At 41.6% G+C, this 26,307-nt stretch overlaps 1 protein-coding gene across 1 annotated transcript in view; it reads left to right on the top strand.

Annotated features, from left to right (window-relative positions):
- Positions 1-26,307, top strand: part of Plce1 (phospholipase C epsilon 1) — a 328,593-nt gene that overhangs the window by 131,623 nt on the left and 170,663 nt on the right. The window contains exon 3 of the mRNA XM_045149602.1: positions 15,434-15,750. Within this exon, the coding sequence (XP_045005537.1) occupies positions 15,434-15,750 (317 nt within the window). The remainder of the gene's footprint in view (positions 1-15,433; positions 15,751-26,307) is intronic.

Below are 26,307 nucleotides of genomic sequence, written 5' to 3'. Positions count from 1 at the left end.
GTGGCTCATACCTTTAATCCTAGTGCTCCAGAGACAGAAGAAGGAAAACCTCTGTAAACTTAAGGCTAGCCTGGGCTAAAGTAAAACACTGCCTCAGAAGAAAAAGTGGTTACACATATTAATTCCACAAATGCTTCTGTGGAAGCTTGAGCAAATAAATGTGTGCTTCAACATTTCTGAGGTTTTCCTCCTGACTATGGTAGATTCTTCCCTAACCATACACAGAGTCATATTTTTGCATTAATAAGCATGCATCTAAATAGGGACATCAAGCAGATATTCTTGCAAATATGGAGAAGAAGTGGGAGTGCAAAAAGTCTCAGAGATCCTGGAAACTCAAGGTCTAGGCTGGTAGACTACTCAGTCTAGAATCCAAATCCTTAACTAGTGTTTACCAGCCAATGAAGACAAAGCCAGCATTGATCCCAGCCCTGCTGATTCCCAAACCATGTTCTTAACCTCCAGGACAGGGTTTCTTAAATTCTTCCATTTGTGGCCCATTTTCATCTGAGAAAATTTTATGCAATACAGGGATGGAGTTATATAACATAAATATACAAATCATTCATCTAATAATAAGTAAATCATAATGAAATTTATTTTAAAATAATTCTTTGGGGGCTAGAGAGACTGCTTAGTGGTTAAGGGGCTGGCCTGAAAAGGCTAAGAACCCCAGTTTGACTCCCCAGATCCCATGTAAGCCAGGTGCACATGATGGTGCACATATCTGGAGTTCATTTGCAGTGGTCCTGATGTGCCCATTCTCCCTCTCTCTCCCTCTCTCTCTCTCTCTCTCTCTCTCTCTCTCTCTCTCTCTCTCTCTCTCTCTCTCTCTCTCTTTCTCTCTATCTCTTCTATCTCTTCTATCTCTTCTATCTATCTCTCTCTGCTTGCAAACAAGTGAATAAATAAAAATATTTAAAGGAGTAGAAAACTATGTGTGTGCAATTAAAACATTGCTGTTCATAGCATACAATAGCTGTGACCCTGAACTGAGGTGTTTCAGACAGTGTTGGTTGGTGTTGTGTGGTGTGACAGCATGCATCATGCAAAATGCACATGCTGTGAAGTAACACGGTACAACAGGGCAAGAGTTGCCAGACACACATTGGATATATTACGTGTTTGATATGCAATTAATTTTTGCTCATTGCTTATTCAGAAACCTTTTACTGTTGCTAAATTTTTCACAATTTTACATTTTATTACATGATCCCAAATGGCATCAAGACCTATAATTTAAGAGGCTGGGCTCTAAAAATACTCTAGATTATCTTCCACATAGGGATCGTGTGCTTCATACTGTGTGTGTATGTGCGCACGCATGCACACACACATTGTTCATGCATTAAAACTGAAGCACTCCATAGTGAGATTCTTAGAACACAATACGGGGCTCACAGATGTGGATGCCTACAGAACCAGGCTGGTAAAGGTATGGTCAGGTGTAGTGAGGAGTGGGGCTAATATGTCTCATCTACCTGTCAGAGACAGCCCATTGAGCAGAGGGAGCATGGTGGTGCTGCATTGCCAGGGAAATCAGAATTCCACGTCTTTTTTTTGTTTGTTCATTTTTATTTATTTATTTGAGAGTGATAGAGAGAGAAAGAGGCAGAAAGAGAGAGAGAGAATGGGGACGCCAGGGCCTCCAGACACTGCAAATGAAATCCAGATGCCTGTGCCCCTTGTGCATCTGGCTAACGTGGGACCTGGAGAATCAAGCCTCGAACCGGGGTCCTTAGGCTTCACAGGCAAGCACTTAACCACTAAGCCATCTCTCCAGCCCAGAATTCCACGTCTTAATGAAAAGATTACCATCCTGAATATACACACTACAGCTGTCACAAGAAGACACACATAGTCTGGATGTGGCCTGCCGCAAATGAATTTTGCTCATCTGATAAAGTAAAATGGTACTAGGACTCAGAGCAATCTGCATCATGTTCTGAGCATCTCACATACCATGGAGTGCTTTAGTTCAAGGGTTCAAGAGGCTGGTCTGGGAGTTGGGACAAAGTTGAGACTAGCCAAGAACAGGTACAGGTCATCTTGGCACAGGCTTGTGCTTGAGGGCTTCCTGGAGATACAGGAAGTGGACCATGCAGGGCCGGTTTGTGAGAAAGTGTGATGCCCAGAAAGCCTGGGAGACAGGAAGTGATCAAGGCGCACCTTGAAAGGAAAGGTTCATTTGGCAGGTGTGGCTGTAGGTCAGAGAGAAAGGCAAAAATCTGGTCCTAAATGTCAGAGATCTCCTGTAGGGACCTACTAGGTTGGATCTTAGGAAAGTGGTCTGTGGCCCAGAACCCAGAGGCACCCTCTGCGAGAGGGTGGCAGTCACAAACCTGAGTGAGTATTTCTGAGTTAGGAGCTGGTGTGCTCTAAATAAAGGTCCAAAAGCCAGTGTGAGTGCTCTTAGTTTTCATTGGCATGAGTCAGTGGTGGCAGAAAAGGGGCCAGATTTGAAAATTCAACATCACTGGGAGAAAAATGAAATGTAATAAAAAAGTACAGTTGGTTAAGAATGGAGGCATTTTTACTACAACACAGCACCACTGTAAAATAATCTCTACACTTGTGCCAAGGGGTAGATGCTGCTCAACTTCTCCCCTGAGTCAGGGCACTTGCTGCTCCTGGTGAGGCTGGCTCAGCCAGAACCTCTGAAAACAAGGCCTCCTTGGGGCTGACAGGAAGTATAGATCTTGCCCAAATGTGGAAAACCTTTAGGGATGCTAAAACCATTAGGGATCTGTAACCTTGACTTGAACCAAGCAGAATAAACAAACCCCTGCCCAAATTGGAACTCGCTGAACGCCTTGCAGCTATCCAAGGGGAAAGGCTGGAGCCTCCAGGGTCTTCGAGTGGGTTAATGTCTTATTTCAGCCATTTAGCTTGAGTCTGATGAGACTTTATGTGAACTTCACTTTGTCCCTTTTTTATTGTTGTTGCTTTTTTTAATATCTTAACATCTCATTTGCCAAACTACAGATGACTTGAACTGTGAGCCCATAACATACACTTTTCCTTTCTCTGAAGATGGGATGTAAAACCAAGCTAGACCCATTGGAAGCATGTTGCAAATTCAGGAACAGGGTTGGAAATGCTCCAGACAGCATTCACAGTTTCCATGGATAGAGTCTTGGTGCATTCCCAAACTCGATTGCTATTTTCCATGCCCTGTGTTGCTCTTTCCAGCTTAACAGTTTAGTTTTCTATATGCACAGTGTAGTCAAACTGTATGACTTATCTCCTCCTCACAGTTAAGTGACATCATTTGCAAACTCTGTTTTGATCTCAGTTTTAAAAAGTAAGCAGGCAGAGCCAGGTATGGTGGCGCACGCCTTTAATCCCAGCACACAGGAGACAGATGTAGGAGGATCGCTGTGAGTTTGAGGCCACCCTGAGACTACATATTTAATTCCAGGTTAGCCTGACACAGAGTGAGACCTTACCTCAAAAAAAACAAAGTAATAATAATAATAATAATAAGCAGGCAGATTAGAGAATTATGAAGGTTTATTCTTTCAGTAAATAGTTACCTTAGTACCCACTGTGGGCTACACACTGCTGGGTACTGTTTTGGGACAGCAGAGTGGAGAGAATAAAACACCCCGATCTGGCAATGTTCACAGCTCAGTGAAAGGTAGAAATGCACATTTATATAGGAAATCAAGGCAAAGAACAGCTAAAACCTGAGTGCTCAATGGATAACCAATCCAGAGTTCACCAAAGTATAGTTGGAGCTCTTCTAGAGCTGGATTCAAGCCATTACCCTGTTTCTGGTTTACCTGTAGGAAATCATTGTAATATAATGAAATACAAAAAACATTTGCAGAGTACCTAAATCCCTATTCTAGCTAGGATGAAACAATGGAAGAAAGAACTGATTCCAACTCTGGGAGTTGATTATTTATTTGACTGATAGACAGAGAGACATGAACAAGTAACAATTTTGTTGAGTGACACACCAAGGCAACTGTCAGTGATTAAGAATGTGTGACTTGTCCTTAACACCTTTCTCCATAGCTCTTCTTGCCCTCTCATGGTCTCCTGTTCATCTTCAGAGCCCATTCCTGTCATCACATCCCCTTACATACACATTTAAATGCACACAAGCATTCAAGGCAAGAATTAGAGCTAAATCCAAAGTGTACCACATACACATAGAGTGATCTGGACAAGTTATTTAATTCTTCTCTTCCTAAGTTTCATCATTGTAACTTAAAATGGGTCAGTGCACTTGCCTTGGAGAAGTATAATAGGATGAAATAAATGAAATAATAAATATGAATTGATTAAAATATTGACCAAAAATGTGAAGATGGAACCAATAAGACATTTAGAAATAATAAGAACAAAGTTTTAGCATCAAGAGGGGTCTCTGGAAGGGACTAATAGGGTCAAGTTTTGCAGAAGGAGGGAATGTGGAGTGTCTGGGGGTTTCTGGAGCTATTCTGGGTCCTGGGTCAAGGCAAACTTCAGGAGGACTGGGATCTGAACAGCAGTTCTGCCTGGCTCTTGCCTTCAAGATTCATGTCGCCCATCCACACCTGTCCCTGTCCATGATCCCAACGTGTGTCAGCTCTGTGTGGCACGTCCCTGCCACAGGTTCTCAAAAGCTGATATTTTTAAGGCATTTTTTTTTTCTCGTGCAAGCCCGTGACTCACACATGCGTTAGACTCCTTGATCCATGTTTCAAGACAGGTCAGGTGGGTTCGGTCAGCTGAAAATTTTTTCTCTAAACTAAAGAGAGAAAAAACTGGAAGGAAGGGAAAGTGGGAAGTAAGGTAGAAGAAGGCCAAGGGAGGAGGAGAAAGGTAGGGAAGACAACCTCCTTGGAGTTTACATGGAAGCACACAAGCCTTCCATTTGTTGTCTGTGCTAGGCATTTTATTTATGTTTGATGATCTTCTGAAAACAACCTGATGAGATAGAGTTGTGATCAAGGATGAGAAAACTACAATTTACAGTCTTGAAGTTGGTGCCCCTAGAAATATCAATGATGTAAAGAGACTGAGAAGAAGAAAGATAGCTGGCAGCTTTAAGTCCCTCTGTTACACAGAGCTGTTCTTTTCTTGTCCCAAAGTAGCTTGTCTAGTCTGCAAGCCCAAGGCCTATGGTTAGACTGCAGGCTATTAGAAGACTGCATTGTGATATCCACCACCCCCCACACATACATACACACATATCTCAAACCTTAGAGATGTGCTGAAGACACACATAGAATGTGTTCATAGTTGTGAAAAGTTTAGGACTATTGACTAGTACCATCATCCAGTCAATAGGCCTGGTTGGTTTCCTGTACAAAACATGATGGTAGTTTTGTACAGGAAACCGACCAGGTGAGTTGCTCTGAGGCTGAGGACAGGGTTAAGAAACAAGGGAGTAGTAGCCAAGCAGGATTTGAAGGTGGCTTCATCCCACTGTGGAACACACACTGTTTTTTTTTTTTAATTATTTATTTATTTATTTGAGAGTGACAGACACAGAGAGAAAGACAGATAGAGGAAGAGAGAGAATGGGCGCGCCAGGGCTTCCAGCCTCTGCAAACGAACTCCAGACGCGTGCGCCCCCTTGTGCATCTGGCTAACGTGGGACCTGGGGAACCGAGCCTCGAACCGGGGTCCTTAGGCTTCACAGGCAAGCGCTTAACCGCTAAGCCATCTCTCCAGCCCAAGGAACACACACTCTTGATCACATGTTATTGGTCATGGATCCCTAAGGAAGTCTGTGACAAGGAAGCCTCTTCAGGAAGGAGGGTGCCTAGGACTCTCAAGCCTGAAGCCCTGGGTGCATAGCAAGCAGTGGCAGCGGTACAGCAGTGGGTCGCAGACACCAGATGTTGCCAGCCTAGACTGTCCAACACATTCCTTAACAGACCCCAAAGAGAGAAGCCAACAGCTTTCTTTCCATATCCAATGACTGTTTTACACCAAATCAGAAAGAAACTGACCTCAGGAAGGAAATGTGTGGTCCCCCAGTCTGATAGAAGTCATATTGTTTACTTTAAACTTCTCATTGCACTGGCCTCCATCCTTCTGCCTCCCATTGTGATCATGGACGGCATATCACAATGACAAATGGTCTTTATGATCCCCTAGACTTTGGTCTGATGGGAATTTTATAGGAATTCTCTTTGGTCTTTCATAGCACAGAACAATCATAGGCCATTGCTAACATATCCAGGTTGAAGTAAAAGGAAAACAATGACAAAGGAAAGAGCCAACCTCTGAGACAACTGCTGGATAAATGAATGCAAACTTGTACATGGAGGAAGAAATAACAGATGCCTCCCGGATTTAGGACCTGAGAAAATATTGCTGTTATTTGAAAGAAATAAATTGAAACTTTGATACAGTTTGGCTGTATTGACTTTGAGAGGCTGGGATGTTTGAGTAGACCCTCTCAATAGATGCTTCTGGACTTGATCAGAGCAAGAGATCAAAATCAGAATTACATATTTGTAAGCTATCTGCTTACCTGTAATAGTTACAATTTGGAAGTGAGCCTTCCTAAGACAAAATTAAAATGAATAAGAACTAAAAACTGTGAGTTCTCAGGAGTTGAAATGAGGCCTAGAAACAGGTATGATGGGCATAGAAATAAGAAGAAAACTACAATAAGTGCACTGACCCGAGCCACAACTAAAGAAAAATCCATAGTTTTTTGAAGTTATAGATTGATTACCAAGCTCCCTCCACATGACAACTCGATGGTGATTTTTTTTTTTTTTTTTCCCAAGGTAGGGTCTTGCTCTAGCTCAGGCTGACCTGGAATTTGCTATGTAGTCTCAGGGTGGCCTCGAACTCATGGTGATCCTCCTACCTCTGCCTCTCAAGTGCTGGGATTAAAGGTGTGTGCTACCATGCCTGGCACCATGGTGATTTTTTTGAGGTAGGGTCTCACTGTGGTCCAGACTGACCTGAATGGAATTCACTATGTAGTCTCAGGGTGGCCTCAAACTCGTAGTGATCCTCCTACCTCTGCCTCCCGAGTGCTGGGACTAAAGGTGTGCACCACCATGCCCGGCTTCACTAAATATTTTTTTACTTAAATCATCAAATATAGTCAAAAACAGATCAACTGAATACAAAATAGTTTTAGAACAGCTTTGTCTATTAACGGATTAGTTAGATCATCTGCGTTGAATTTGCATAGTAGACACACAGTGAATCCTTAGCTTGTCATAGCATTTGGTCAACAAATGGAATACTGCAAGTCCTATAACATCCTAGGACTTTTTTTTTGTCCCATTTCAGTTCAAATGGGAAATTAACAATCTTTTCTCCCCAATATCAGAAAGTCTTTATGTTTTAATTTTTAAAGTTTTTAAAATTTATTTATTTATAATGAGTGAGAGAGAGAATGGGCATGCCAGGGCCTCTTGCCACTGTAATGCATGTGCCACTTATGAACAATTTTGAATTTGCACATAAATTAAATTCTAATACCCAAACCATAAGAAATGGGCCTAGCATTCAACTATGTCTACATTAGCATTCTCACCTCATTTTTTACTACCTATGAATATTTAAGCAAGCTGCTTATCCTCTTAAGTTTCCTTAGCTATAAGATGAAATGCTAATTTTATCTTTTTAGGACTAATAAGATAAAATTTTTGTAAATAATGTATTTAGCTTTAGTGTCAGGTCTATAAATGTTAGTAAATAAAGTTATGAGCACAATTATTATTACCTTTGTGGGAAAACATAGTTTCTAGGTATGTATATGTTTTCTTCTTAAGTAACTTCTACATACCCAAAGTTTGGTACAGGTCATTTTTGCAATGATATGCTCTAAGACAGAAATTATCACTCATGGGATTTCATTTAAGTTGTACAATTATTTTACTTGATATACACTGTCAAGGGTTGAACAGTAGTGTTCATGTTTAATATTAATATAAATATATGTTCAATCTTTTAAAAAATATCAGTTTGTAATTTTAAGTCATTGATATAGTAATGTCTTAATTTGTCATCAGTTCTGTCCAACATCAGGTCCAATTTAGAGCCAGGACTGCAAACAAACAGTAAATGTCTTTTGGTGCTCTATTCAAAGCTCTTCTTAACATATAGTATATTTATATAGGAATGAATATACAGTTAAGCAAATGACCAAGTAATGTAATACTCCTATGAATCAAACAATGAGCAAAAACCCACAATCATTTCAATGGCCACAGAAAAATCATTTGATGAAATCTAGCACTTTCACAAAAAAAAATCAGCAAAACAGTAATCCAAGGAAACTTTCCCAAACTTATAAAGCGTATCTATGTTAAACCCATAGATAAAATAATGCACAGTGGTGAAGAGGGACCAAACAAAGATATCTACTCTTGCCACTCTGACATAGTACTGGAGGTTCCATACAGGCAAATTATGCAAGAAAATGAAATAAAAAGTGTCTAATATTGGAAAAGAGATGTGAAACTATGTTACCAGATAGCATGATCTCATGTATAAAGATCCTCCTATGCAGTCCACTCAAACAGTTTTAAAGCTATTACATGACTGTGTTCTATACACAAATCATGAACAAACCCAAGGTGAAATCAACAAAGCAATACCATTTACAATGGCATGAAAAAGAACAAAATACTTAGGAATAAATAATAAAAGAAGTAGAAGAGTTATGTCTTAAATGTTACAAAATTTTTTGTTATAAAAATTTTATAAGAAAAATTTAAAAATCCAAATAAATAAAAAGATACCTGCTGTTTATGTATTTTGACACTGAACTTTATAAGATTACATTAGTCTCTGAAGTGATCTATGGATCCAATGCAATTATAATCAAAATTTCAAGTCTTTTCCAGAAATTAATAAGCTTCAAGTTTTATATGAAATTTCAAAGATCTAAGAATAAGCAGAATATTTCTGACTTTGAAACTTACTACAAAGTTTTAATTAATTGAATTAGTCTGAGATGTAGCTTGTAGTAGAGTACTTGCCTAGTATCCACAAGGCATTGGATTCAGTCCTTAGCACTGCAAAGAAAACATTATGACACTGGCATAAAGACAGACTTGTAGGTCAGTGGAACAGAAAAGAGTTCAGAAATAAACATCCATATGTATAGGTCATGTAATTTTCAATAAAAAATACCATTTAATGGAAAAGGAGCAGTCCTTTCAATAAATGGTCATAGGAGAACTTGACATCCAAATGCAAAAGAATGAAGTTATTCTCTTACCATATACATATATAAAAATTAACTTAAAGTAGATCAAAGACTTTAAACATAACACATAAAATGATGAAAGTCTTAGAAGGAAAAATTAGTCAGAAAACTTCATGCCATTTGATTTGGCAAGGGTTTCATGGATGTAATACCCAAGAGCACAAGCAACAAAAGGAAACATAGATAGTCAAAACTAAAAAGTTAGGCTGGAGGACTAGAGAGATGGCTTAGCAGTTAGGGCACTTGCCTGTGAAGCCTAAGGACTCATATGCAGCTTTTCAGATCCCACATAAGGCAGACACACAAGGTAGCCAACCAAACAAGGTCTCACATGCACACAAGATGGCCCACATGTCTAGAGTTCCACTTAGAGTGGCTGGAGGCCCCAATATGCCAATTCTCTCATACACACTCACTCTTGCACTCTGTCGGATAAAAAATAATTTTAAACAATGTTAGGCTAGAGATGTAGCTCAGTTCATAGAGTGCTTGCCTAATATGCACAAAAACCTGGGTTCCATCTACAGCACCACATTAAGCTGGGCAGAGTGGTGCACGCATTTAATCCCAACACTCGGGAGGCAGTGGTAGGAAGATTGCTTTGTGTTCGAGACCAGTCTCAAACTACAGAGTGTGTTCAAGGTCAGCCTGGGCTAGAGTAATACCCTATTTAAAAAAATCAAAAACAAAACAAAACTCAATTCAAAATGAGCAAAGGACTTGAATAGACATTTCTCTACAGGAGATATACAAATGGACAGTAAGCCCATGAAAATATGAGTCAAAACCAAAATAAGTTACCACCTTATACCCACCAGGATGAGAAATAAAAATAAAAGAAGTAAAAAGACAACATGTGTTGACAAGGATGGAGAAGTTGGAGACATATATGTACATTGCTGAAGGCATAGAAATTGTTGCAACCACTCTGGACAACAATTTGAGCATCCTCAAAGCCCTAAACACAGAATTGCCATATGATATAGCAATCTGCTACTGGGTAAAAAGCCAAGAGAAACTAAAAATTACCCACAAAAAAGTGTCTAAAGGACCATAACAGAATTGCTCATAATAGCTGAAAATTTAACCCAAATTCCCATTGTCTGCAATTAGGTGCATGATGCATAAACAATGTGGTGTGCACACAGAATGGGCTATTATTCAGTTATAAAAATGAATGGAGCACTGGTATACAAGCTTGGTAAACAGTGAAAACATGCTAAGTGAAAGAAACCAGATGCAAAGAATATGAACACTAGTTTTTACTATACTCACAACATTTCTGACACCAAACTTATGAAGGATTTCCACAACAATACAGAATTCTCCAACTCCCCCCACAAAAACTGGGTGTTCAATTTAATTTAATTCTGTCACTTTCTACATGGAGTTAAGGCACTAAAGGCTTAGTTTCATAAGACAGCCCCTATGTCCAGTTATCAACCAATGAACTACTGAAAATCAAACACAAGGTTAGTTTTAGGGCTAGAGAGATGGTTTCATGGGTAAAGTGTTTGCCGTGCAAGCATGAGGACATAAGTTCAGCTCCCAGGACCCACATAAAATGCCAGGCACAGTGGAGAGTGCTTCCCAGCACTTGGGAAGCAGAGATGGAGGATCACCAGGGTGAGCTGGCAAGCTAGACTAGAAGAATCAGTGAGCTCTGGGTTCAGTGAGAGGCATTGTCTCAATAAATAAGGTAAAATGTAATAGAGGGAGACACCCAATATCTATCTTTGTCCTCTACATATGTGCACACTCGTATACACATACATATGTACACAGATGTGCAACCACATGTGTACAAACACTCATGCATACATGTACACACCACACAAACATATACATGCAAAAAAACTAGATCACTTTTAGAGTTGAGGAAATGTGTACTGTAGTGGGTTTTTTTTAATTACAGAAAAATATGGATTTGAGAAGATGACTAAGTGGTTAAAAGTACTTTCTGCAAAGCTTGCTGACCTGGGTTTGACTCCTAAGTCTCCCATGTAAGCCATATGCAAAAAAAAAAAAAAATAGCACAAGTGTCTGGTGTTCATTTGCAGTGGCAAGAAGTGTGCCCATGTACACATGAGTGTGTGTGCATGTGCACACACACACACACACACACACACACACCTACAAATAAAATAATTTTAAAGAAAAAATGCACTTTTCTTATCCTAACTTTGTAAACACTGTATAATAGACAACATGAAATGCTACAACAAAAAATGTTAGGAGAAATTATTGGGTGGTGAATTGTTGGTTAATTTAATTTTTTTCTTTGGGTTTCTTTATATCTTCTTTGGTGCATTTCTTCAAAATCAGAGACAAAAGGTCTCATTAGTGAGACTTTAGTTGGATCTTTTTCTCTGAGATGCATCAGTCCAGTAGATACTTTTATCTAACCAGGTCTTAACTTATAGTCTAGATACATATATATGTATATATTCTTTTTTAAGTAGTGGCTTAAAAATGGTGTGATTCATTGATTTTGTAGCTCACTTTTTCGGGGGAGGTAGAGAACAAGCCAGACACATTTATTGCAAGATTTATTTTGATACTCTGAAAACCAATAACAAGTAATGAGGAAAAAATATCAATTTACTAGCCTTTTTCTAAAACCATCACTTCCCCATGAAAGCAATTTTCACTTTGTCTGACCATTAGTGTTTTAAAGCCAACTTTGAATCTTTTATTAAAAAAATCAATATCCTTCTCTCTGTGTTATTTTATATAATTGGAAGTGTACTATCAAATGTGCAATTGAGAATCTGAAACTTAACTTTTTAAAATGACTACAAAATTCACTCTGCATAGGGTAACAGAGAATACTGGGCCAGGAGCCCGAATCTTCAGGTTCTCACTTAGTTTTTGCCAATTCCAGGCTGACCACTCACAAGTTGGATTGTTGAGCAAATCGTGTGACAAGTTAGCTCAAGGCTTATAAAACATAAGAATAGAAATGTCTGCCTGTCACGTGAGCAATGACCCCCTCACATTATGGTGAGGTTGCCTTGTAAACTCTCTGCTGGACTTTGGGTCAATCTGAAGACACTTGGGTCAGATCAGGCTCTGAACAGCATTGTTTTCCTGAGTGCAAATGCTGCCGGCTTTCCCTAAAGGCCCAAGATAAACAGTTACTATGAGAAAACTCTCAGAAAGTGTAGATGCTTTGTCCCTTAGGTCCACCCGGGTGTGCACAGTTGTTCAATTTGGGGCCATCTCCTGGGAATGGTCACATATAGACAAGGACGGAGGCTAGAAACCAAAGAGGAAGGATGGAGAGAGGAGAGAAGAGGCCTCTGGTGATGTGTCAGCTTCTCAGAACAACACCTCCCAAGAGCTTTGCCCTGGGGTCCCCACCCTCCACAGTGAGGTGATGCCTAGACCCATGATAAGACAGAGAAATCTAGATTCATGTTTCTCTGTTCCTTCATGAGCCATTCCTGGTCTGTGATGTTTCCAGGAAAATAAAGCTTCCTTGTTCATTTCCTACAATGACATAGGCTTTATCAATGAAGCATAACTTTCATTTTCCTAAATAGACACAGCCTCTCTCTCCCATCTCTAAATGAGATTCCAGCAACATGGCAGGCAGCTGCGGAAGATCCCCAGGCCTCAATTGCCCTGCTGGGAATCATGAGAGTGTTGAGCAACATTTTGAAAAGATTGTAATTCCCATGTAAATTATATAAAGACAGACAACAAGGTTGGGGAGAGCTACAGTGTGATATGTCATAGTCCCCTTGTGGGAATGAGTAAAGGTGTTGAGAAATTCAGCAGTTAGGGGGAAGTGCCTATTTAACTTTATTTAACCCAGGATTTCCCCTAAATTGTTAATCCAGAATCATGTTTTGCATTACTCCCATAAAACACACTTTGAAAAATGCTGACTTGAAGCATGGGCATTCTTAGGAACTCCTGGGAAGGAAAGCAACAGGAGCCCAGGGCTCTGTGTGCTCACTAGACAGGAACCATCCATCCTCCTTTTGGACACCTGAAGAGGCTATTCACTGGATTACTTCAGTAAGCACAAATAACTGATTCACATAACTAAAATTTGTTGAGGTGCATCTGTAAGTTGGAATGTTAAGGTGGCAGTGTGCTGAACAATCAGGACAGGAGGCCTGCAGTCAAGCAGACTCTGCTCACGTGCCAGCTCTCTGACTGCTACATACAATCCCCTCATGTGAGGTGCCGCTTCATGAATAAAATATGGGTAATAATGCTGCACCTGCTGAATCACAATCCAGAAAAAGAACTCAGTTCAGGAAGCTTTAATTTGAGCAGAGAATTAGAATTCGAGGTAACTTTGTCTCATGGCACACATGTAGGCATGACAGTCTCTAGAGCTCACTGTTGACCAAGTTGCTGCTGTAGAGTAACTATTATAGAGGAGCGCAGCGCTCATAGCACTGCTGAAAATGAGGCATTCATTTTTGTCTGGTTTCATTTTTGTTTTGTGAGACAGGGTCTCATGTGACTCAAAATGACCTCAGACTTGCTATGTGGCCAAGGCTGATTTTGAACTCCTGATCCTCCTGCCTTCCGTTCCCAAGTGCTGGTATTATAGACATCATGCCTGGCTGAGACAGACCATTTTGTTCAGCAGAAATTTTCTGAAAATGCTTTGCAAGAGAATATCTGCAGGACCTTTGGCCACACGAATGAGAAGGAAAGAGTAGGAGTCATATGCTCCTACCTCCGTAGTCCATCATCAGGTTCTACAAGGGACACAGGGCAGAGGGTGACGGGCAGCTGAGGGTGGGGCAGTGAGGCATCCAAAATGAAGAGGAGCAGGAGGTCTCAGTAAGGGTGAGAGAAAGGAGTGAACAACAGCTGCTCAATGTGTGAAACACGGGGAACAGAAAAGTATATCCCAAGAAGACCTACATTGTGTTTAGCCCTGGTACATGGCATAAAATTCCTAACTAACCCAACATTAAGAAAATCTACGGCAAAGGCTGACACACATTTTAAGCCCTCTAGCCTTGATTTGTGTTGTTTTCTTTGAGTATGATATGATGGGGCCATTATGTTTATCTGGGTTACCCTGACTAGCGTTCTTTTTCTTCTTTTGCTATTATTTTTTCAACCCCCTTTGTTGTTACTGCCTACCAGTCAGTCATTAGATCCTCAGTTATTGTATCAATACATGATTTACATCTCAAGATATCATTGTTTAAAATATACCATCTTAATGTTATTTAAGTATTCTATTGCATTATCTCTTCTTTATTATGTTAGACAAGAGTTTGTTTCCTAAGTTTTACTAGTTATGCTTATTTCTTCTACAGAATACTTTATTTTGCAATCTTGTCTTAGAGTTGGTTACTTCTGAGAAAAGTTTCCATATATGGCTAATTCCACCATACATAAATTATCTGCATCCAAAAATGCCCCTGTCATCAGGATGTAGTCTTACTCAATTTTCTGGAAATCTAGTTATTTTCTGAGCTATTCAAAATATTAGAGTATGAGGCCATATTGTCTAGATTTGGGCATCTGCCTTATTTTTTTAATAAGAGCTTAGAGAGAACCAAGTATTATTTGGTAGTACCCACTTCTTACTGAAGTTGATTTTTGGTAGTTTGGTTCACCACACAGATAAAGTATTGGAAGAAGTGAATTCCCCTGTAACATGTCTGCCTTTAGAAATCAGATAGAATCAGGAGTTACAATGGATACTTTGAATTTTGTATGGAAGACAAGAGAGAATGTGTTGTCTGCAGCACGTTTAAAACAGTCCAGACTTGCATTAATGGGAGCAATGTTATTCAAACTTTAAATATTCCTTTACATAAGTTTTCTTGATTAGAGTCTCATTGTGCAGTCCTAGATGGCCTGGAACTTACTATGTAGCCCAGACTAGCCTTGAACTTGTGAGATTTGTCTCAGCCTTCCTAATGCTGGGGTTATAGACAAGCAGCACCATACCCAACTTCACATTTTTTACTAGGCTGAAAGAATTCCTCCAAAGGGGGAGCAGTTCCCATTCAATTGGCTCTGCCAAAACTCCCTCATTTATTTTCACTTTGATGGTTAATGAAGGAAGGTAAGGAAGCAAATGATGCTCTTCTAGGGTGATAGAGAACTTGCTGGACAATAAGTGCTAAATTAATCCCGTACTCCACATTGGTGCAGGGAGGTCAGACCTGGGCTAAGACATCTCCAAGGCCTTTAATGGCTCTCAGTTACCTCCTGTCAGTGATAGCAACTTTGATATAATGGACATTTGCTTTATTTCAGAGCGCCAGCCAGGCATCCCCATGGCCACTTCCAACACCCTCCCTTCAAGTTCTGCCGGCATCAGCAAGGAACTGATCGAGCTCCAGCCCCTCATCCAGTTCCCAGAAGAAGTTGCCAGCATCTTGACAGAGCAGGAGCAGAGCATTTACCGCAGAGTCCTGCCTGTTGACTACCTTTGTTTCTTAACCCGGGACTTGAGTTCCCCGGAGTGCCAGAGGTCCCTGCCCTGCCTCAAAGCATCCATCTCAGCCTCAGTCCTCACCTCTCAGAATGGAGAACACAGTGCCCTTGAAGACCTTGTGATGCGATTCAATGAGGTAGGAACCACTTCAGATGCTTCTGCACTGGAGCAGCTACCTATGTGCATTTTTTTTTTAATTTTTTTTTTGTTCATTTTTTTATTTATTTATTTGAGAGCGACAGACAGAGAGAGAAAGACAGATGGAGGGAGAGAGAGAGAATGGGCGCACCAGGGCTTCCAGCCTCTGCAAACGAACTCCAGATGCGTGTGCCCCCTTGTGCATCTGGCTAACGTGGGACCTGGGGAACCGAGCCTCGAACCGGGGTCCTTAGGCTTCACAGGCAAGCGCTTAACCGCTAAGCCATCTCTCCAGCCCGTGTTTTTAACATATAAAAAAAATAGGTCTTATTATGGTTGGTTTTTTTTTCAAGTGAATTTTTTTTCCTCATTTCCTCCTTTCCCCCTACCCCCTTGTGTCCTCCTCCACTCACCCACACAATCTAGCCTCCTTTATACTTTTATACTACATGCTTCCTTTTGTCCTTTCCCCTGTCACTTCTTGTTCCTAACTTTCAATGTTTGTATGCACGTATGATTTTTAAATGCATTTCTTGTCTTGGGTTTGCCTGTCCTGGATAGATCACCCACCTCCCTATCTTACCATTTCCAACAACAAACAATGGCTGTGTTTCTTCCCAGAAGATGAGATCAATGCCATGCTATCTTCCTCCTCTTCACTGCATTCCACCCCTCACAAGTCTGCTCCATCTTATCTTCACTCCCTATCTTTCGTGCATCCACCAGTCCTTCCCTTTGGACAACCAGACTTTCAACCCCTAGACTCTTTTTATTTTTATTTATTTCGATAGAGAAAGAGAGGCAGAGAGAGAGAATGGGCGTGTCAGGGCTTCCAACCACTGCAAACAAACTCCAGAGGCATGCACCCCCTTGTGCATCTGGCTAACATGGGTCCTGGGGAGTCAAACCTGTGTCCTTTGGCTTTTCAGGCAAATGCCTTAACCGCTGAACCATTCCTCTAGCTCTCCAAGCCATAGTTTTAAGACTCTTGTGTATCACTTGTGAGCTTTAGCAACAATTCCCTGGTCACACCAGCATCTCTAGTCACCTCCCCTTCCGCCACCAGTATTTCCTCAGTAGAACCTAAAAACCCAGTGCACCTGGGTTCCCTCACATGGGTACCATGGAGCAAGTCACAGAGAGGAATGAATCACACCACGCCTCTCTGCATTCCATCAACCTCAGCCCCACCAAGTCACCTCCTAAAGTCCCTGAAACCAAGCTAGAAGCAATTTATGAAGAGAACAGGTATGGCTGAGGTCTGAGAATACAGAGAATGAAGTCTCAGTATGGAGTCAAGGGATTCAGTGCGATATCAAAGAGAAGGAACAAAAAGGAGATGTGGCTCTTTGTGAAGGATGGGGTCAGGACATACCGTATTCTTAATATGGGGTCCGAGGGTAGTCCAGAAACCCCATGTCTCCTTTTACCCAAAGAATTTCATAAAAATAAGACTGAAAAGGATATTATTAAATTAATATATTTATCTAAGAAAGTACAAAATCAGGAGAAAGAAAATAGATGCATTCCCGAGGTCTGAGAGCCTATGTGGTAGGCCTGCAAGAAATGTAAAAAGATAGTTCGAGAGGAAAGAAGAGAAAGTACAAAGAACTCCTGCCATGTGGAAGACAGGAGGGTAAAGAGCCCATGTGGGAATAGGGATAGGTGTTCTCCCCCCATCTTAGCTCAAGTGGGCTGAGCAAGGGGGAGACTCACCAGAACCTGGAAGTTCATACATGATAAACAGGCTGCCAAGAGAACTTGCCTTACCTCTTAAATGTATTGATAACCTTACTGTAGAGTTCTTTGCCTTCTGGCTGAAGATGAGCCACAGTGAGAGTTGATTGGTCTGGGCTAGGAGTTGGCTCAGGAAGAGGCTAGCCATGGCGCCAAATTCTGGGGGCTGAATTTGGCCAACCACGATGTCAGAATTAGATTTAAATTCTAGGAAAGGGGATTTCCCTCCAAGGAGAGGCTCCAGTTGTTTGTGGAAAAACAGATCTAGGGAAAAGATAAGAAGTCACATCATACCTTGCTCTCTTGAAAAGTAGAGACTGCAAAGATAAGCCCAAAAACAGTCCTGTTTTTTTTTACTTTCAGGGGCCCAGTCACCATAACTGCCAAACAAAGCTACCTTCTCACTCATGGGCTTAAAGGACCCTTTCTTTCCCTACTCTGTCCCATACCTAGAATTTTCTCTTCTACATTTTACTGGTTTTAGATTTAATTTCTTTTGTCTTGATTAAATCTCAAATTTTTTATCTGAGCGGTGTTTATAATTGGTGTGGGTTAGACTACACAAGTAGTTTCTTCTGTGGGTTATTAGCAAACTCTAGTTAATGCTACGAAGATCCTCCTGTTCCGCGTCATGAATATTCTGGTTGGCCTAGGACCAATCGGTCTGTGTTGCTTGTACCCTTTCTTATGCCCTTTCTAACTTTTTGCCACACTACTCTACAGCTTTAGAGCTTGCCAGTAAAGATTCTGGTATTGGTGGCAAATGTCACTAACCAGAATGAGGCCCAATGCAAAGTATTACAGTCTGAGCCCACATGGCTGTGTCAAGACATGTCTCACGGGCTGGAGAGATGGCTTAGTGGTTAAGCGCTTGCCTGTGAAGCCTAAGGACCCCGGTTGGAGGTTCAATTCCCCAGGACCCACGTTAGCCAGATGCACAAGGAGATGCATGCATCTGGAGTTCGTTTGCAGTGGCTGGAAGCCCTGGCATGTCCATTCTTTCTTTTTCTCTGCCTGTTTCTCTCTCTGTCTGTCACTCTCAAATAAATAAGAATAAACAAAAATTTTTTTTAAAAAAAGACATGTCTCACATAACATCCCTCGGGGAGAAGTCTGTTATCCTTAGGACTGGTTGACCAGGGTCATACTAAGCATTTGACACATACTACTTATTAGCTTTTTGCAACAGTCTTGGGCAACAGCTATTGTCATGAACCCCATCCTACTAATAGGGAAACTGAGAGTCAGCAGCTCAGGCCTGCAGAGATGGCAGTCCGAGATCCAAACCCGGTATTCAGACCCTCCTGGAACCTGGGCTTTTTCGCCCCGCAGTGTCCCACCTCACCTGCATCGGGCTTCTGTGGCTCCCTGACCCAACTGAGTAGAACAGTGTGGTGGAGAGTTCCCAGCAGGGCTTGCGAACCACACTGCCCCAGAGCTGTTTTGTCATAAATCTCCTGATAGTCTTAGGCTCCCTTACTAATAAAAACAGACTGGAAAATGAAATTTCTCATAAGGTGAGGGATTTTATTGTGTTTTGTGATTTTAAATTTTCATGTCACATCTTTAGGATCCTATTCTTTTCTCTTCTTTTTCTCTCTCTCTCTTAATTATGCCAACTAGAAGTAAATTGTCTCAACTTTAAAATCTAATTTTAGATCAAACTTGTACTTCTTATGCTCACTACCACCGCCTTGGGAATCAAAGATGAATCAATGATTTCAGAATTCAGAGTTGCTGCTGGCGTGACGCACAGCTGTGTTGAAGCACGCTCCACAGTACCTCTGAAAGTAGTTGAGCTAAGCAATCTCAGAATGTAAGCAAGATTTCTGGGAAACCACTTAAGCTACTTAAGAGAACAGTCTTTTTTCAAGTATTCTCAAGCATCTATTTCAGTCGAATTACGGTCATGTTGATTAAAACATTGGTCTATGTGGTCATCATAAGCAGATTCCAAGTGTTTGCCACTGGGTGGCCTGGATACCTGAGCTCTGACCTCTTTATACCATAAGGTGAGAAAGCTATGCTATATTAACAGAGAGTTATTGCATTCAAATTTTCACCTATTTACCGGGGTCTTGCCTCCAAATTAGCATGGCTTTCCACACAGGACAGGATAGGAGAGGGGAAGAGAGAAGAGGGGAAGAGAAGAGAGGGGAGGGGAGGAGGATGAAAGCAGAGAAGGAAAGAAAGGTGAGGAGAGGGGAGGAGAGAGAGAGGAGAGGAGAGAGAAGAGGAAAGGAAAGAGGAAAGAAAAAAGGAACACACATATTTTAGAAAATGATCTTTTTCTATGGACATTTTCACACTTCCTAATTTTTTTTAAATTTTTTATTTATTTTTATTTGAGAGCGACAGATACAGAAAGAAAGACAGATAGAGGGAGAGAGAGAGAATGGGCGCGCCAGGGCTTCCAGCCTCTGCAAATGAACTGCAGACGCATGTGCCCCCTTGTGCATCTGGCTAATGTGGGTCCTTAGGCTTCACAGGCAAGTGCTTAACCGCTAAGCCATCTCTCCAGCCCTATTTTTTTAAATTTTATTTATTTGCAAGCAGAGAGAGAAAGAGACAGAGAGAATGGGCATTCCAGTGCCTCCACCTGCTGCAAATGAACTCCAGTTGCATGTGCCACTTTTTCTTGCAGCTTTACATGGGTACTGGGGAACTGAACATGTGTTGTTAGCCTTTTCAGGCAAGCATCTTAACAACTGAGCCATCTCTCTAGCCTCCAATTTTTGTAGTTCTGTGTGTGTATGTTTGCATGTGTGTGGGTGCAGTTATGTGTGTACACATGTGTATGGAGGTGAGAAGACAGCATCAAGTGTCTTCCTTGGTCACTCTCTACCTTTATTCACTGATACAAGGCCTCTCACTGAACTTAGAGCTCACTGATTCAGCTGGTATATCGAGCCTTTCTACTTTGTAAATTATAAAGCCAACTTTGTAGTGAAACTAGAATGGGTAATTGAGAATTGACTTTGCCTTGGATATCGTTTCCTTCTTCCCCTTATTCTCCTTCTATTTTATTTCTCTCAATCTTCTGTGCATCTATCCTTTTGCTATTTCTATTTTTAATCTAATTTCCTGTTGCCTAGAGTTTTGCCAACACTTCCTTCTTTGTTCATTAGCTTTCTCAGGGAGTATTTACTGCTCACCTACAATGTTTCCACCACTTTGATCTTTCTTCCCAGTAATGTGCCAAAGATATTTCTTAAAATAAGAGATTAATAATATTTAAGGGAATTTGTCATTATTAACTTATATTATGTTTTGTCAAAATTAAATACAAAATAAATAAGTAAGTAAATAAATAATTTAAACTTGGTGTGGTGGCACACACTTTTAATTCCACCAATTGGGAGGCAGAGGTAGGTGGATCACCATGAGTTTGAGGCCACCCTGAGATTACATAGTGAATTCTGGGTCACTCTGAGCTAGAGTGAAACCCTACCTCAAAAAAAAAAAAAAAGAAAAGAAAAGAAAAGAACAGAACAGAAGAAAGAAAGAAAGAAAGAAAGAAAGAAAGAAAGAAAGAAAGAAAGAAAGAAAGAAAGAAAAAATTAAGGGCTGGAGAGATGGCTTAGAGGTTAAGGCGCTTGCCTATGAAGCCTAAGGACCCATGTCTGACTCTCCAAAGCCCATATAATCCAGACACACAAAAGTGAGGCAAGTGCAAGGTTGCACTTGCCCACCAAGTGGCAGCAGCATTTGGAGTTCACTTGTAGTGGCTGAGGCCCTGGTACTGCTGTTTCTCTCTCTCCCTCTCTCTCAAAAAAGTAATTAATTAATTTTAAAAATTAAATACACTTTCCTCAAAAAGAAAGAAAATGTTTATTTCTAAAATAAGACCTTAAAGCAAGTTCTATTTACAATATGTAAGAATTGGAATCTTAGTTGAGCATGGTAGTGCATGCCTTTAATCCCAGCACTCAGGAGGCAGAGGTAGGAGGAACACTGAGTTCAAGGCCACCCTGAAGACCACATAGTGAATTCCAGATCAGCCTGGGCTAGAGTGAGGAGATCCTACCTCAAAAAAAAAAAAAAAAAAAAAAAGAATTTGAATTTTTAAAAAAAATTAAGAATTTGGATCATCCAGGTGTGGAGGTGCATGCTTTTAATCCTAGCACTTGGGAAGCAGAGGTAGGAGGATCACCAAGAGTTTGAGGCCACTCTGAGACTACATAGTGAATTCCAGGTCAGCCTAGACCAGAGTGAGACCCTACCTCAAAAAAAAAAAAAAGAAGAAGAAGAAGAATTGGTATCAGCCTATAGCCCATCAACAGAAGACTAGAAAATTAAAATGTTATACATATACACAATAAAATCTATCCAATGGTAGGAAAAATGAAATTATGAAATTTGGAGGAAAATGGTTGACTAGACAGAATTATATTAAGTGGAGTAACCCAAGTTCAGAAAAACCAAAACCTCATGTTCTCTCTGATACATAGAGCCTAGCTTGTAATATCTATAAGTATGTACATATAGAGGGCAAACCATGAGTAAAACCTATAAATATATAACAGTAACCAAGAGGAAGTACCAGGAGATAAGCAGAAAGAGGAGTTAGGGAGGGCAAAAAGAAGATCGTGATGTGTCAACAGAGGTGAGAAGAATATTCCAGTAGGAGAGAAAAGTAGGAGAGGAGTAGGGGGAATGAGAATCAACTAAAACAAATTATATTTGAATATGTGAGAATGAATTAAATTTAAATCATTGTATGCAAATTTAAAAAAAGATTTCACAGCAAAAGAAACACCATATTGCCAACATGTCTATCAGAGGACAAGCATGTACGCATGTAGTCAGTCATCCTGTGTCATGTACTCATCATTTATCCATGCAGTCAGTCATCCTGTGTCAGGTACTCAGCATTTATCCATGCAGTCAGTCATCCTGTGTCAGGTACTCAGCATGTAACCATGCAGTCATGCATCCTGTCTCATGTACTCATCATTTATCCATACAGTCAGTCATCCTGTGTCATGTATTAGCATGTATCCATGCAGTCATGCATCCTGTGTCATGTACTCAGCATGTAACCATGCAGTTATGCATCCTGTCTCATGTACTCATCATTTATCCATGCAGTCAGTCATCCTGTGTCTTGTACTCAGCATGTATCCATGCAGTCAGTCATTCTGTCTCATGTACTCAGCATGTATCTATGCAGTCAGTCATTCTGTCTCATGTACTTAGCATGTATCCATGCAGTCCTCCTGCCCTGCGGACTCAGCATGTATCCATGCAGTCAGGCGTCCTGTCTCATGTACTCAGCATGTATCCATGCAGTTAGTTATCCTGTGTCATGTACTCAGCATGTATCCATGTAGCCAGTCATCCTGCCCCATGTAATCCACACCTTTCAGAGCAAGGTTGTTCGTAGATATTCTCTAAGGAGCATAAATAATTCTGCCACAAGCTATTAGGCATGAACCCAAATAACTACCTAAAAAAGACAAAAAGTCCATGTGGCATGAGTGGCACAGACAGTGCAGGCTAGTTTCTCAAGGTGGGCAAACAGGGCCCCTTCTGCTAAGCTCTGGATTCTAGGGCTGGGTCTTGAGGGATGGCCCAACAGTTTTTGTCATGAGCAAATGGAGGTGGTTTGTTCTGGTCACTATCCAGTCATACTCATGGGCTAGAGGTTTTCCAAATTTTAAAACTCTGACATGCTTACCTATCTGTCATGAGGGGAGAGGGCAGAAAATTCCTAATGCTGTGTGTTGCAGTCCGGTTCGCATTGCTAGTAGAAATCACCCAACCAAGAGTAGCTTCTGGGAAAAAGAGATTTATTTTTGCTTACAGGCTCGAGGGGAAGCTCCACGATGGCAGGGGAAAACGATGGCATGAGCAGAGGGTGGACATCACCCCCTGGCCAACAGAAGGTGGACCACAGCAACAGGAGGGTGTGCCAAACACTGGCATGGGGAAACTGGCTATAAAGCCCATAAGCCTTCCCCCAACAATACACTCCCTGCAAGAGGCATTAATTCCCAAATATCCATCAGCTGGGAACCTAGCATTCAGAACACCTAAGTTTATGGGGGACACCTGAATCAAACCACCACATTCCGCCCCTGGCCCCCATAAACTGATATCCATACATGATGTAAAATACAATGCATTCAGTCTGACTTTAAAAGTCCCCATAGTTTTTATCAATTCCAATGACATTCATACATCCCCATAGTTCAAGACCTTTTAACTGAGCCATAATACCAAAAAATAACCTCAAAAAACCCATAATGACACAGAATAAATATTCACACTGCAAAAGATGGCATTGGGCATAGCAAAGAAACATTAAATAACCAGGGCAAATATCAAACTCTGTAGCTTCAAGTCCAGCAACTCTAGCCAGTGACAAATCTTCAAGTCCAATAATTCTAACCAGCAACAAGTCTCTGGCATTCCAATTCCGCCCCTCCAGCTAGGCTACTCACAGTCCTGGGAAACTTCATCAGGGTCGGCAGCTCCTTGGCAGCCATCTCATAGTCCCGGCATCTCCACTGGGTCTCCACTGCAAGCCATGGTTCATCCTCATGGCCCCATGGGGTCTCTATGCAGGCAACCAGCAAACCTGCTTCACACTGCCCACGGCCATTTCCAAAACACAAGACCATGTTGCAAACTCAATGACCCTCTTTCCAGCATTTCTTATACTCCTCGATACCAGGTAGGGTGCCAATTTGTTAATCCAGGGGGGAATAAAGCAGACTTTGAAGAACAGGACACTCCTTGAGCACTCAGGCCCTTTCAAAAGAGTCTACATTCTTCTTATTGCCCCAGTGCAGGTCAGCTAGCCCAGTCTCAAAGGTTGTAATCTCTCATTTGCAGCTGAACGGGCAACAGTTCACCCAAAGATTTTTCATTCTGTGCCATATCCCTCTGCACACACCAGTTCATTTCTACGCAAAGCAACCCTGCACAGCTTTTTAGGACATGGGCATAAGAGCAAGCTTCTCACACAAACTGCTAGCCCAGTCCAAGCACAGCTCTTTCTCACCCTCATAAGCCAAACCCCACAGTCCATAGTTCTTACTGCCTTCAGGCCTTTCAGCTCTGACCAGGATAGACCATCAAGCTGTACTTACCGCACTGCAAAGCATCTCTTAGGCCAAAGTTTCAACTTCTTCCACTTTCCTCTTGAAAATCAGCTCCAAAAAGGCCAAAGCCACAGTCAGGTGTCTAGCAGCAATCCCACTCCTCGGTACCACTTTACTGTTGCAGTCAGGTTCGCATTGCTGGTAGAAATCACCCAACCAAGAGTAGCTTCTGGGAAAAAGAGATTTATTTTTGCTTACAGGCTCGAGGGGAAGCTTCACGATAGCAGGGGAAAACGATGGCATGAGCAGAGGGTGGACATCACCCCCTAGCCAACAGAAGGTGGACCACAGCAACAGGAGGGTGTGCCAAACACTGGCATGGGGAAACTGGCTATAAAGCCCATAAGCCCGCCCCCAACAATACACTCCCTGCAGGAGGCATTAATTCCCAAATATCCATTAGCTGGGAACCTAGCATTCAGAACACCTAAGTTTATGGGGGACACCTGAATCAAACCACCACACTGTGTTTCAGCTCAAAGTCCAATTGGAAAGGTTTTGCTGGAAAAAAAAAAAAAAACAAAAAAAAAGGTGGCCAAGAGGTAAATCACTGAGAAACAGCTTGATGTGGCTTAGAAGCAGTGTCCCTCCCCCACCCTCTCCTCCTGCACTACCTGACGGGGTACACACAGAGGACCTTTTTATAGGCATCTGCTTTCTCTTTGAAAATACCCAGAAGCCCATGGCAAGGAGTCCTGGCCCCGAAGTGTCTAAGTCTCAGACTCTATTGCTTGGTTTGGGAGGTAGATCCTTCTGGACCTTTCTCTCTAGCTATCATCTTGACCTAAATCTCCAAGGAGCTAGTGTTCTCTCCTCTCTGGGTGAGGCACCTCTATTCTAGCCCACACACGAAGCCTGTGGCCCTGATGGCTTCAAATCATGTCTTTCCTCCTCCCTTTCCTTCTTCTACCCAGCTTCTATCGCTAGGCCACATTCTCTTTGATCTTGCTTTTTCATGCTCTTCTTACATTCAATTCCCCCAGCCACTATTCATCTTCTCTATAAGAGGCAGAGGCCTTCTTCCCCTGCACTTTTATTGCTAACGAGCAGCAGAAAGAGATTGGAATGCCCCTCACTCTTTTTGCTCCCTCATTCTTTTTTCTTGTCAGAGCCGAGATGGGATACAGAGTGCAGGGAGTATCCTAGCATCCCAGCCCCTCAGGCTTCCTTCTCATGGCCTCTGCCTAAGTCCTGTTATTTGCTGTGATGATCTCTGGGGTTGGAACTTGTCATTGTCTGTGTCTTGTCCTCAGAATCTGTCATCAAAGCAAGCTTTTGGCTTCGTAGCCCGTGATTGTCCACACCACAGCCTGCTTTTCTTCTGTGTCAGATAGTGCTGTTTCTGATAGGACAGTCACCCTTAGTTTAAAGAGACCAGAGTAGAACCACTTTTTCCTATGTCCAAGAGGGCAGATTTTCTCATTGTATGGATTTTGGCAAGTCTGTTTGTCTGGATTCTCTTTGAAACCAGCTGGTATGAGGGAAGGGCATGAGCTGTGCTTGAGGCTCATGGTAGCACGGGGACCCCATAAGCCTCTGCAGGGCTTCACCTGACTCTGGGACCTGGCTCCCTTTTCCCACCCCTCTTCTATGTGAACAGCTGTGAGGTACCTGCCATGTGCTTTCTATTCCACACAGTTTTGGTAGCCCAGAATGACACTCCCTCCAGTTGAAAGGCAGTACTTGTCTATAAAAATTGTCAGGTATAG

Source organism: Jaculus jaculus, chromosome 1 (assembly GCF_020740685.1).
Source record: "Jaculus jaculus isolate mJacJac1 chromosome 1, mJacJac1.mat.Y.cur, whole genome shotgun sequence".
NCBI classification, from domain to species: Eukaryota; Metazoa; Chordata; class Mammalia; order Rodentia; family Dipodidae; genus Jaculus; species Jaculus jaculus.
The sequence above is the reverse complement of the archived record's forward strand: the minus strand, read 5'-3'. Positions and strand labels throughout refer to the sequence as shown.